The 13,199-nt window shown below is 47.3% G+C and overlaps 1 protein-coding gene across 1 annotated transcript in view; it reads left to right on the forward strand.

Annotated features, from left to right (window-relative positions):
- Positions 1-13,199, forward strand: part of CEP192 (centrosomal protein 192) — a 140,818-nt gene that overhangs the window by 43,706 nt on the left and 83,913 nt on the right. Inside the window, exons 10-11 of the mRNA XM_075588525.1 lie at positions 4,397-4,547; positions 11,654-11,818. Coding sequence (XP_075444640.1) covers positions 4,397-4,547; positions 11,654-11,818 — 316 coding nt within the window. The remainder of the gene's footprint in view (positions 1-4,396; positions 4,548-11,653; positions 11,819-13,199) is intronic.

Here is a 13,199-nt window from a genome sequence, read left to right on the forward strand (position 1 = left end):
TTTCAGCTTTTCTGTGGTGCATATGCTTGTGTGTTACTCAGGCTGGTTAGTTTTTGTGTTTTGGTGTTTTTTATTTATTTATGTGCCTGGGGGGAGATATACCTTTAAATCCAACCTGCGGCGGCCATCTTGGATTTCGCCGACACGCAGGCTGGAACGCAGAGATCCAGGCAGCTCCGATCCTGCTGTAGCAGCTGTTCTCAGCCCCCCTCCGCACCACAACAGTGCAGGCAGATCGATGGCAGCACAGGGAGGCCGGGGGGAATAGCAGGAAGGCGCGCTGGTCAGATTTTCTGCCGGCCGGGAGAGGTAAGGGCTGCGTGCAGCTACAGAGCCATGGCGGCCATGTTAATTAGCCTCCAGTCGCACCTGAGCCCTCCAGCATGAGGTTTAATGCAAATCTCCTACCCAAGGTTTCAGTTTTTTTTTTTTTACATCTGCAGGTTCCCCTTTGCCAATGCCATATATGTTAAAGACCTACTACAGGCTTTACTTTAACCATAAGCTGTAGCTATTATCAAAGTGGCAGCACATACCGATAACAAGGATTTGATTTCAAAGGGTAACGCATTTGCCGATGCGACTGCTAAACAAGAAGCATCACGAACTTATGTCGCTGCTTATGCTCTGTTACCAGAGCCAGACATGGATTCCAGTGTCACAGTGCCCCTTGATTTACAATCTTTTTACAAACAGTTAACAGATTTTGTTATCTAGGCTTGGATAACAAGAAGTTACACTCAATGAAAAGGATTCTGGTATGGCCCTGATGACAAACCTGTTTTACCATTTTTTATTATCGTCTTATATTATTCGTATGGCCCATCGTTTGTCCCATGTCCCATACTTATAAAGGGGGGATGCTGTTGCCTATCAGAAATGAATGGTTTGCACATGATATTGGCCCACAGGGGGCCGATTTCTGTTCTATTTTACCTGTTGGCTCAGGTAAAATCAAGTATCCATATGGTTCTTTTTATCAATCTACAGATTGACTTTATAGAAATGCCACGCAGTCTACACTATCAATATGTTCAGGTAGTGGTTTGTATGTTTTCAGGATGGGTTGAAGCATACCCTTGTTAGTATGCAGACGCATGCCCAGCAGCTAAAAAGCTGTTACATAAGTTCATACCCAGATATGAACGCAGAGATCCAGGCAGCTCCGATCCTGCTGTAGCAGCTGTTCTCAGCCCCCCTCCGCACCACAACAGTGCAGGCAGATCGATGGCAGCACAGGGAGGCCGGGGGGAATCCTCAGGGACTCCTCTCACCCTGATGTTGTTGCGCCGATCGCGGTTTTCGGCATCTTCTTGTTTAAGCGCAAGTTCATTTATTTGTGCCTGCAAGTTTGTGGTCACTTTTTCAGTTTTGCGGACCGCTTTGATCGTTGAATCTAGCCGCGTCTCTACTTCGTCGGTTCTGGCGCCAATTCCGGCAATGTCTCTGCGAAGATCAGAGAGTTCAGAGTGTAAGTGAGATTTTAGTTCATCACAGAACTCTCTCATGATCCTGCGTGTCATAGCTTCCGTGGACCGGAGTTCAGATTGTTCCATAGGCGGATCATCCTCAGAATCAGAAGTGACATGCGGTGGTGAGGGTCCCATTCTGTGGGTGCGGGCCGGATCAGTTTTATTAAAGTAGGTAGTGAGAACTGCCTTGGTTTTGCCCGATTTTGTTTTGGCTTGCATCTCTGTATGCTCCTATCGTGATTTAATCCCGTTTTGTGGCGTTCACGCTAGTTTTAGTGCACTTTAAATGCTTCTAGTCTGGCGAGGGGGAAGGAGCTCTTCACTCACGCATCCATTCCCTTAGCCTTCGCGCATGCGCCTTCATTTCTTTATTTTTTAATCGTAGGTAGCCAAGCATTGGGGAGCTCCAACGTCAGGGGAGGTTTTTCTGCACAGTGGCTGTATATATATATATTTTTTTCTTTTTTTTTTTTTTTTATTGTGAAGATTAGGGCTGGGGAGAGAGTGTGTTGGAATACAACTCAGAGCCCTGTTTTTCAGCTTTTCTGTGGTGCATATGCTTGTGTGTTACTCAGGCTGGTTAGTTTTTGTGTTTTGGTGTTTTTTATTTATTTATGTGCCTGGGGGGAGATATACCTTTAAATCCAACCTGCGGCGGCCATCTTGGATTTCGCCGACACGCAGGCTGGAACGCAGAGATCCAGGCAGCTCCGATCCTGCTGTAGCAGCTGTTCTCAGCCCCCCTCCGCACCACAACAGTGCAGGCAGATCGATGGCAGCACAGGGAGGCCGGGGGGAATAGCAGGAAGGCGCGCTGGTCAGATTTTCTGCCGGCCGGGAGAGGTAAGGGCTGCGTGCAGCTACAGAGCCATGGCGGCCATGTTAATTAGCCTCCAGTCGCACCTGAGCCCTCCAGCATGAGGTTTTAATGCAAATCTCCTACCCAAGGTTTCAGTTTTTTTTTTTTTACATCTGCAGGTTCCCCTTTGCCAATGCCATATATGTTAAAGACCTACTACAGGCTTTACTTTAACCATAAGCTGTAGCTATTATCAAAGTGGCAGCACATACCGATAACAAGGATTTGATTTCAAAGGGTAACGCATTTGCCGATGCGACTGCTAAACAAGAAGCATCACGAACTTATGTCGCTGCTTATGCTCTGTTACCAGAGCCAGACATGGATTCCAGTGTCACAGTGCCCCTTGATTTACAATCTTTTTACAAACAGTTAACAGATTTTGTTATCTAGGCTTGGATAACAAGAAGTTACACTCAATGAAAAGGATTCTGGTATGGCCCTGATGACAAACCTGTTTTACCATTTTTTATTATCGTCTTATATTATTCGTATGGCCCATCGTTTGTCCCATGTCCCATACTTATAAAGGGGGGATGCTGTTGCCTATCAGAAATGAATGGTTTGCACATGATATTGGCCCACAGGGGGCCGATTTCTGTTCTATTTTACCTGTTGGCTCAGGTAAAATCAAGTATCCATATGGTTCTTTTTATCAATCTACAGATTGACTTTATAGAAATGCCACGCAGTCTACACTATCAATATGTTCAGGTAGTGGTTTGTATGTTTTCAGGATGGGTTGAAGCATACCCTTGTTAGTATGCAGACGCATGCCCAGCAGCTAAAAAGCTGTTACATAAGTTCATACCCAGATATGGAAAATATATATATTTTTTCAGTCCAAGGCACACATTTCACTGCCGCTGTAGTTTAGGAGTTGGCCAAGGTTGTAGGCATTATTTACCACCTGCATTGTCCATACCACCCTCAGAGTGCAGGAAAAGTTGAAAGGACCAATGGGGTTCTAAAGAATAAAATCAGTAACATTTGTGCTGATACCAAATTATAATGGTCAGACACGCTCCCCTTGGAGCTTATGTCAATAAGGAGTACTCCACAAGGTAAAACCAAATTAATACTATATGAAATTCTAATGGTAGACCAATGGTCACCGCAGGTACCTTAGAGTTATTAATGTATAATCATGCTCTGACAGACGACTTAATCAGCGTGTATTGTTTAAAATTAATGAAATTGCTTAAGTCTCTCCACTCCCAGGTGCAGGCCTCTTAATCAACCAAGGAGAACACAAAACAGTATCTTCTGAATGAAGGCGACTGGATATTGGTAAAGAATGTTCTACGCAAGAACTCTCTTCAACCCACGTGGAAAGAACCTTTTCACCTGGGTTGAAGAGAGTTCTTGCGTAGAACATTCTTTACCAGTACCCAGTCGCCTTCATGCAGAAGATACTGTTTTGTGTTCTCCTTGGTTGATTTGGTTTGAAATACTCCTCACTACCAATACAGCGGTAAAAGTGGCAGAGCTCTCCTCCTGGATCCACGTCACACATGTGAAGTTTGTACCAGCACTGTCTAAAAACTACAAGTAAGTGTCTAGACGGGCATAATAAACCCTAACCATCGTGGGAGAAAGGTCCTGGAAAAATCAGGTCATCAGTATACGAACTTTGCGCCGTTATTTTACTTGTTTTTAGTTGTTTCCTAGTCATCTCACAATTGTAGCGGTACCAGTCCAGGATCAAGGGAAAGATGCTGATCCCGTTGTTGGCACCGACTGGCAGAATTTTATTGCTTTTTTTTAATTTCCACAGTTATTGTTCTAATTGTTTATTTTGTTACAGATTATGTTTATCATGACAGCCCATGCCTTGTGTGCAATGTAACCCAATGTACAAACCACACCCCACAGGCTGCACCCCAGAGAGATAAGATCTAGAGAAGATAGGAGAGATACAGGAGAGATTGAGGAAAGCTGGAGATAGAAATTGGGATCCTTTGGGGCTTAGCGGATGGCTTGGATCCCTGGGAGCGAAACTGGTGAATGCTTTGTTGTGTGTGTTGTTTGTACTTGTGTGCGTGTGCGTGACTTTCTGCAAAAGTTTGACCCACAAATGTGTTCCCCTCCCACTGATATGATGGCCCTTCTGGCAGACCAAGAGTATGTTGCTAGCACATGCAGTCCCCTGAAGAAAGAAGAAGACGGCGATCTAACTCTGGAAGACATTGTGGCCACAGAGCCAGTGGACATTGGTAGGGGAGTTAACGGTCATGCTCACTCCCTATTTTACCAGAACTATGAGACTCCTGAAGAATATCAAATGCTGAAGCGCACCACAATGCAACCCTATGCGCCCCTGCACTAACATGATACCAATAATTCTCAAAACAAGTGTTTTTAAGAATACAAAGTGGGGACTGTGAAAGTGTGATATAGGGGGTCTCAAGGAGGGGGCACTAGGATCCAAGCAGCCATTATCCCCCCTCCCACACTCCACCCTCTCTCTCTCTTCCCCCCTACAACTCCCTCCCACAGGCTCTCTCCCTCCCCCTTATGCTCTCTCCCCTTACACTCGCCCCCTCAATCTCTACACCTCTTCCCCATTACACTCCTCTCTTCTCCCCTCACACTCTCCTCTCTCTCTCGCCCCGTCACACTCTCTCCCATCACACAAACGCACACACACACACACACACACACACACAACACACACACACACACACACACACACACACACACACACACACACACACACACACACACACACACACACACACACACTTCCCCTCTTTCACACTCACCCTTTCTCTTTCCCCCTTACACTAACTCCCTCATGCTCTCTCTCCCCCTTACGCTCTCTCCCCCGCTTTCTATACATGTTCCCCCATACACTACAGCTTCTCTTCTCACTCTCCCCCCTCTCTCTTGCCCCTCACACTCTCCCCCTCTCTTGCCCCTCACACTCTCCCCCTCTCTTGCCCCTCACACTCTCCCTCCCTCTCTTGCCCCCTCACACTCTCCCCCTCTCTTTCCCCCTCACGCTGTCACACCTCTCTCTTGCCCCCTTACAATTGCTCCCTCTTCTTTCCCTCTCACACCCCTCTCTCTTGCCCCCTCACACTTTCCCCCCTCTTTCTTACACTTCCCCTCTTTGAGCCTGCAGTGCTGCGCCGGTCCCCTCCCTCCTCCTGTCAGCCAGAAGTTGAACGCGACTTCCGGCGCCAACAGCAGCAGGGAGAGGAAGTATCACTGGGCTGCTGCTGCTGCACTAGGGAGCCACCGTGTCACTGTTGCGTGGGGTGCCGCCGGGCTTCCTGGGCCTGTGACAGCCGGGATAGTTGTCCCAGCTATAGCCAGGGTCCCCCTGGTCCTCTGTTTGTCCCCATAACTTTTCATAGGAGTATAGCAGCAAGGGAATTGCAAGTTCCAACAGCCTCAGGGGCTGCAGTCCACATGTTGCCAGGCAACCAATAGGGCTGAGAGATTCTGACAGTTGGGATTCTGACAGTTAAGGGGACTGTTAGTTGGAGCCAGGGCAGACAAGGGGAAGGGAGGGTCTGAGTGTCAGTGGCACTCAGACTAGGCTAGAAACTCCCCTTAGGTCCCAGATAGGTCCCAATCACGTGAAGTGGGTGACTGCTGTAGGGAAGGCCCCTTAGATAGATGCTTACCCATTTTACTATAGTGTCAGGGACACAAGGAAGACGCCGTGTGGTGATCACAGTCTGTGGTCTGGGACCAGACCACCGCGGTGTTAACAAAGACTCTTAAAGGTGAGACCCTCCTACCAGAGTCCATCCAACGCAGAGGCGGACACCATCGCTGAGGGCCACGTCGCTGGATCAGACGGATCCTCATTTCTAAGGCCGCGCTTATAGTGCCGGGGACGCGACGTCGCCCGAAAACAAATACATTGCCGCCACCACGTGCGCTTATAGTGCGCGCGACGGCGACAAAGCGACGGAGCGACTTCGCCGTCACGGAAACTGGAAGCCAGCAAAATTTGATTTTTCAAGGGCTGTCGCGTCACGTGAGGGCCCTTGAACAAATCAAATTGCTGCAATCCTGCGCCGCCGCCGCCCAGCGAAACATAACTTTCGCCGGTGGCGACAGCGACGGGTGACATCACCCGCTGTGTTGCCGTCGCCATCGATGGCACTATAGGCACGGCCAAAGTCGGCTGCACCGAGTACTGGAGTACACGGCAGGTACCTCAATAAGTGCACCAATAGTTCACGGGAGAGCGCTACTCCTTACACTTTTGAGTGGGCTGAACACTGGGCAAGGTACAGCAGGGTATTGGCGCCTAGCACCCAAAGTACTTTTGAGACACTCACTGGTGGTATTGGGTGGGGTGCTCATTATACTGTGATGTGATGTTATGTTGCATAGTTGTTGTTATAAGTTACTGTTCAGTAAATACTGTTACATATACCCTTGTGTGCAATTACTGACTGTATTGTCTTGGGAGAGGCTATCCCACTGTGTGAGGATCCTTCCCAGGTGGAGGCACTGTTAGTATATTCATTACACACACCCCAGGCTCCTAGTGTCGGAGGATCAGGCCTCCTGTTTGCCACTCAGGTAACAGCATCACACGTGGTCACCCTAGACAAGGAGGGAAAGGGGGCTTGTCACGATGGACGCACTTATTAACAAATTTATATTTTGTGGATCCCAATTGAGCAGAACAAGTTGAGCAAAATAAACTGAGATTTATTCCCTTGATAGGAAAACACACGACAACTGCAGAATACACTTAATAATTACACTTACTGGTAGAGGAACAGGGGATAATGTCCAGAAAGGTGCAAAGCATCAGAAGATTGTCTTTTAAAATGTAGTCCTTTTGCAAGTGCATAAATTGCCAGCCCAATCCTTCTGTGAATGTGCAAAGTCTTTTCTGGTCTGTTGGGGTTAATCAGATAACCCCCAGCAATCACAGTGTCCTAACGCAGAGTTTTGTCCTTGGTTCCGATGTAATAAGACTCTTTGTGTTCCAGGAATGTGCTGCTGCTCTTATCCGCTATTAGAAGCGTGTTGGAAATCCGCTCACATGGTATAATGAAAAACGAAAGACAACTGGGATAGCCTGGGTGGCATGTATATAGGGTTTGAGAGCCTATCTCCAACATACCCACCCAATCTCCCTTGTGGGAAAGTTCTCATTCCCCAATCCCCTACTTGTCCACAGTTTGGAGCGTGGGCACTCTAGGGATTTCCTGTTCACACAGAGCATGTGTGACAATGCCACCTTGGCTACTTAGCATAGGTGCACTCTCCTCTTTAGCTGGCCCCTCTCAGACTGGAAGGGGGAACTCAGGATATGAGCTAACACAAATGGTCAACAGGATTTCCTATTTAGCATCCATCCTGGCCAATTTCACACCTCCTGACCCTGGGGCTTCCATATGCAAAACTTCCTGAGACTCACCGGGACTGCCCCCAGCATGTGGTCTTTGAAGCTTGCATAGGAAAGTGACCCAGTTCATAGGTGTCAAAACATTTGGTTCTTGTGTGCATTTTAATGACAGGAGAAAAAAAACCTTCCTCCTGCTTGTCTCTTAAAACCTGCAGCAAAAACACACTTTATTGATCATACATCGTCCCCTTATCTCACAATTATATTTTTCATATGTGTGTGCTTGGGATGTACTATACTGCAAGCGCATACAATCCTGCAAAATGGGGACAACAAGGGACAGAGGGAAAAATAAGACATGTACAGTGCATGAAAAATTAACCCCTTCATCCCCAATCCGAAATAGGGGTAACCAGCTGAGCACACTGCCTTCATTAATGCGCTGATTATGCCCATTTTCATCACAGGGCTACACAGCTATCCCCCCCCTGGCGGCCGCGGAACCCCTGAGGGGTGCTCATGGAACCCCCGAGGGGTGCTCATGGAACCGCCGGTTGAAAATGACTGGTCTATTGTTACAGCTTTCAACTCATTCAGAGTCTCCTGCTGGGAACACTGCAACACTTTCCTATTTGTGATAATTTGTTTCAAAAGCTCATGCACTGCTGGGCTCAAAAAGGTGTGCTAGAGCAGGGGTGCGCAAACTATTAGAGCTGCGCCCCCCATGCCTTCTCCCCCCGTGCTCGCGCGCCCCTCACTTCATGTGCCGTTGTCAAATGACGATACGAGTTCACGTGATGTCACGCCACATTACCTCACGGCGTCATTTGACACCACTTTGCCATGGTGACGTTTCTCAGCAGCATTCTGAATCAAGGTAAGTTCAGGTTACAGAAGCCTCACGTGATCCCCCGGCATTTAATTTAAATGCCATGGGGAGGAGCGCGGGGCCTCTGCAACCGCCGCGCCCCCGAGTTTGCACATCCTTGTGCTAGAGCCTGCTAGTGCAGCCAAAGGGAAGGATATTCAGTGCATCTAGGCCGCGATTATAGTGCACGCTACGGTGCACACGGCGCAAACAAAATGCAGTGCCTCTTTTGGGCCGGCTATAGTGTACGCGACCAGAGAAGCGAGGAAGAGCGACGGCGTGGCAGAATTTTGAGCCGACAAATAATTTTGTTTTTCCGCACAACGGCCGCGTCACGTCAGCAGTTCAGTCAATGAGGGTGAACCAGCCTCGTGACATCACGGCCAAGTCTCCCCATCAGAGTGCAGGTCTCGCTCGAGCGACAGCTGCACCTGTACTATAAACCAGGGGGGCGCAAAGTTTTGACCCTCCAGCCCCCTGCCTGCTCACCTCCCAGCTCGCGCCCCCTCCTGCTCTACTCCCGTGTCAAATGACGTAGCGGGCTCATGTGATATCACGTTGCCATAGTAGCATGACATCACAAGACCCCGCTGCGTCATTTGACGCCGGACTACCATGGCGACGTGTCACCAAAGACCAGGTAAGAGAAGCTGCAGAGGCCTTGTGCGGTCCCCTGGCAACTCATTTAAATCCCTTGGGGGAAAGCGGAGGACCTCTTTAGCTGCTGCGCCCCCTCTGGAAAATCTCCCACCCCACCTAGGAGGGTGTGCCCCCCACTTTGCGCATCCCTGCTATAAACGATGCCTTAAGCAGCTAGTCTAAGTGACATGTTTAAAACTTTCTTAATAGGTTTGAAGCTGGGGGGTCTCAATTGATTTTAGCTCTTGGGACCCCAGTATACCTCCATAGGAAGGGGGGGGGGGGTGGGAGGTCTCTGTGTAGTTTAAAGGTCCTGGTCACATGGGCCAATAGGAAGACACGGATGATGTCACGGCTTCTTATTGGCCCGTGTGACGCTGGACATTTATGCCACCATTTTTATATCCCCCCACTACCCAGCCAGAGCTGCTACCGGCACCCCCTACGGAGGTATCTTGGGAATCAGGGCATCCATGGAGCTGAAATCAACATGGTTCAGTTCTGGGACCCCATGCTTCAAGCCTATGTAAAAAAACAAATCCCCTCACTTGGAAACAAAGTGTTTTTTTGGGTGGGTAAAATGATCTTTGCATACAATAAATTGTATGTTACAGTGACTTAATAGTAGGTCTGCACTTGATTTTAAACTCCTGTATTTCATGTTCACAGAGGAACTAAAGTGTTCCTATTTTCATGTGCCCAGTGTTGGAGTGTGTGCGTCATTGAAACTGGTTCATTTAGGTCCTAGTGTGGGGTGGGAACAATTCCCAACGGGGTGCTACCGGAACTCTTCTAGAGGTGGTGTGACAATGTAGCATATAAACAGATCAATCAAAAATGGATAGGGCGGACCATGAAGTTTACCTATTTGTATCTGTCCCGTGGCACTATAATTGGTGGTATATGAGAGCAGGTAGTATATATGAAATCCATGTGGGGGGTGGAGGAGGGGAAAAAAAAAGGGGGGGGCTGGATGGCTACCCGATGAGTAGAGAAGCGCCTATCCCTATATATGCAATGCAATCCCTTACACTCCTTCTATGTAATCCTCCTGTTACTTGAAGCTGCACATATACACTTGCCACTTTAGAAGAGAAAAATAGTCTGCACTGTGGGTAGTATACTCACTACTTGAAGGTAGGTCCGTCCCATAGGGCGTGCATCTCTCCCGAGATAGAAGGTCACAAACGAAGAAAACGGGAACAAGCACTGCAAAGAATCCGGGCTGGAGGCGGGTTCAAATTTAGGCAAATTTATTCAGGTATGATGGCTCGAGACATGTAACAAAACCAGCAGGTTCCTCTGGCGCGTTTTTTGCCGACAGGCACTTTTATCAAAAGTGCCTGTCGGCACTATATAAAGTGCCTGTGGGCAAGAAATGCGTCAGAGGAACATGCTGGTTTTGTTACATGTCTCGAGCCATCATGCCTGAATAAATTTACCTAAATTTTAACCCGCCTTCAGCCCGGATTCTTTGCAGTGCTTGTTACAGTTTTTTTCGTTCATTTAGGTCCTAGGACAGATTACATATTTAAACAAATAATGATTTGAATGCCTTTTTTTTCTTTTCCACAGTAATAACACAATTTTTATTAGTTGAAGGCGCCTTTACTTCTTCCGGTAGTATTAACTTTGTCAGCATCCATCATTCAAATGCATCATTGCATTCATATGCAATTTATAGCAATTGCAGCTGTATTTAAATACAACTGTATTTTTATTGCACCTCTGATGTATTTGGTGAACGTTAGCATAATCACACTCTGATCTTCTGTCATACTTGATGACATTTTTTTTTTTTTTTAAATAATGTCTACTCTCCCTCGGATAAAAGCTCCCTGTCTGGTCCCAATGCAAGTCAATGAAAGATGTTAGGGATCAGTTTTATTTCCTCTCCTAAATCTCCCTGACAGCTGTTTGTACAGGTTGGTCACTGTGATTTTGACCACATTTCTGCCTGACACTGAATGGATAAACAATAACATTACTACATATGAATCTGTATTTAGCATTATAACCATATTTATGCGAATATGTTGTCATGCTAGGTATGCATATAACTTAAGAACAGCCACATATGCATCGTATTATATATAAAGATATATTTCTATAGTAAGCTATATTTTGTGTAAACATTTATACATAACATACATAAGTAGTACTTTAGGTTACATATTTTACAATTAAATGTATAAATACATTCCAGTGGATTGACTGGTATGATTTTATGAATGCTATTTGAATTACAGTCTGATATATATTGAGTATTAGAATTATTTTATTAATACACACACTCATGCTGTTTACTTTTATAAAAATCAATACAACAAAAAAACACAATAAAAACAAAACAAAGTGGAAATGAAACGTGTTCAAGGAGGGAGCGAGCGCGTAGACGCGTCCATTGCGCGCGCCCTGCCAGTCTTCCCGCCCCTTGTGCGCTGCGCTCTAAGGCCCCGCCCCCTGCAGCTGTGTCCCAGTGTGACGACGGTGGCTCGGTGACGCGAGTTTCAATTTGGGCTCGCGTCTTTATCCTGTTCCAGATCCTCATCCGTCTGTATTCGTATTCGAAGTTTTTGGCGGTTGGTGTCTGAATAGCCTCGGCTGTTGGAGGCGCGCGGGGGGAGCCGGCGCGAGGCAGACGGCGGCAGCAGGTATATAAGGAACCGGATTAGCTAGGAATGGAGGGTAGGAGGCAGAGGCGGGCCCGTTAGAGCAGATGAGGGTGGGAGGCAGAGGTCCCCCCCCCTCCTCCCCCTGTACCCTAGGTTGTATGTGGCCGGTGTGCGGACCCCGGCTGAGGGATGTGGGTCACAGCCTCCCTTTCCCCCGCCTCCATCTGCACCGTGCGGGAACTTTGGGGAAGAAGTGAGGAAACTTTTAGCAGGGGAGAAAGTATGTAAATAATATGTACTTGGGGCAGTGTGCAGTTCTTGCCTTTACATGTCAAGTGTCACGAAGTCATGGTATAGTTCACAATTAAGGTGTGTGTGTGTGTATATATATATACACACACACACACACACACACACATATATATGTGTATATATATAATATATTTTTTATATCTCACCAAGTTAGGATTTAGTAAAAGGCTAAGTGGACATATGTGCTAAACCTTTTGGACACCCCCTCTACCCCCCTTAACCAACGATTTTCTATCTAGTTGTCTGTCTGAGGCTGAGTCCCCGCTGGCGCTGAGCGCCGGGTGTCCTGTCATTTACGCGCGTGAAGGGGGGGGGGGCGACATTGAGCGCACTGGGAAGTTAGATTTTTTGTTTACATGAGCGCCGCTGAGCGTGTGTGCGCGAGCGTATATATCTATATATGTAAGTAACTGTGGCAAGGGCCGCCCACTCAGCGGCGTCCAGGGTGAATGGAGCCGGGCGGAGGCGCGCTGAGGCTGAGGGAAAGCGGGTGCGTGCGCGAGCCCCTGCTAAAGCCGCTCTCATTGCGGCTGCAGGGGCTCAGTGCCGAGCAGCAGCGCGCCTCAGCACGGGTCAGCGCTCATGCCCGAGGCCTTAGTCTTTTCCCGACGCGTTTTGTGTCGCTGTTACAGGGGTGTTAGATATTTGTACTTTCTCACACACACGAATAATACTGTATAGCAGGCGCCAGTCTACAATTTAAAAGCAACGGCCTACAGCTTTAATGGAAAAATAATAATTAAAGAGGATAATATTAATAAAACAAGTCGACGTGGCCCAGTCACCATATTTCTTCAGACGTGTATATGACGGCCCACATCCCCACTGAGGGAAACATGGGACCTCCCAGGTTACTTACTGACCTTTTTAAAAAGGTGGCGATTCGATTTCCCTCAGCTGTCATCGGTGTGACCGAGATTAGTATTGCTTTGTATATTGATATACGTTACTACTTAATGTGTTTCTGGTCCTACTGGCTGTAAACAGAGCCTACAAGTTGTATTTGCTTATTTTTTATATATAATACACCTAAATATATAATACAAACACTGATTATTTTTTTACGTGTGCTCATACGTAATATGTATATAATGTATACCCTGTTCAC

Source organism: Ascaphus truei, chromosome 2 (assembly GCF_040206685.1).
Source record: "Ascaphus truei isolate aAscTru1 chromosome 2, aAscTru1.hap1, whole genome shotgun sequence".
Taxonomy (NCBI): Eukaryota; Metazoa; Chordata; class Amphibia; order Anura; family Ascaphidae; genus Ascaphus; species Ascaphus truei.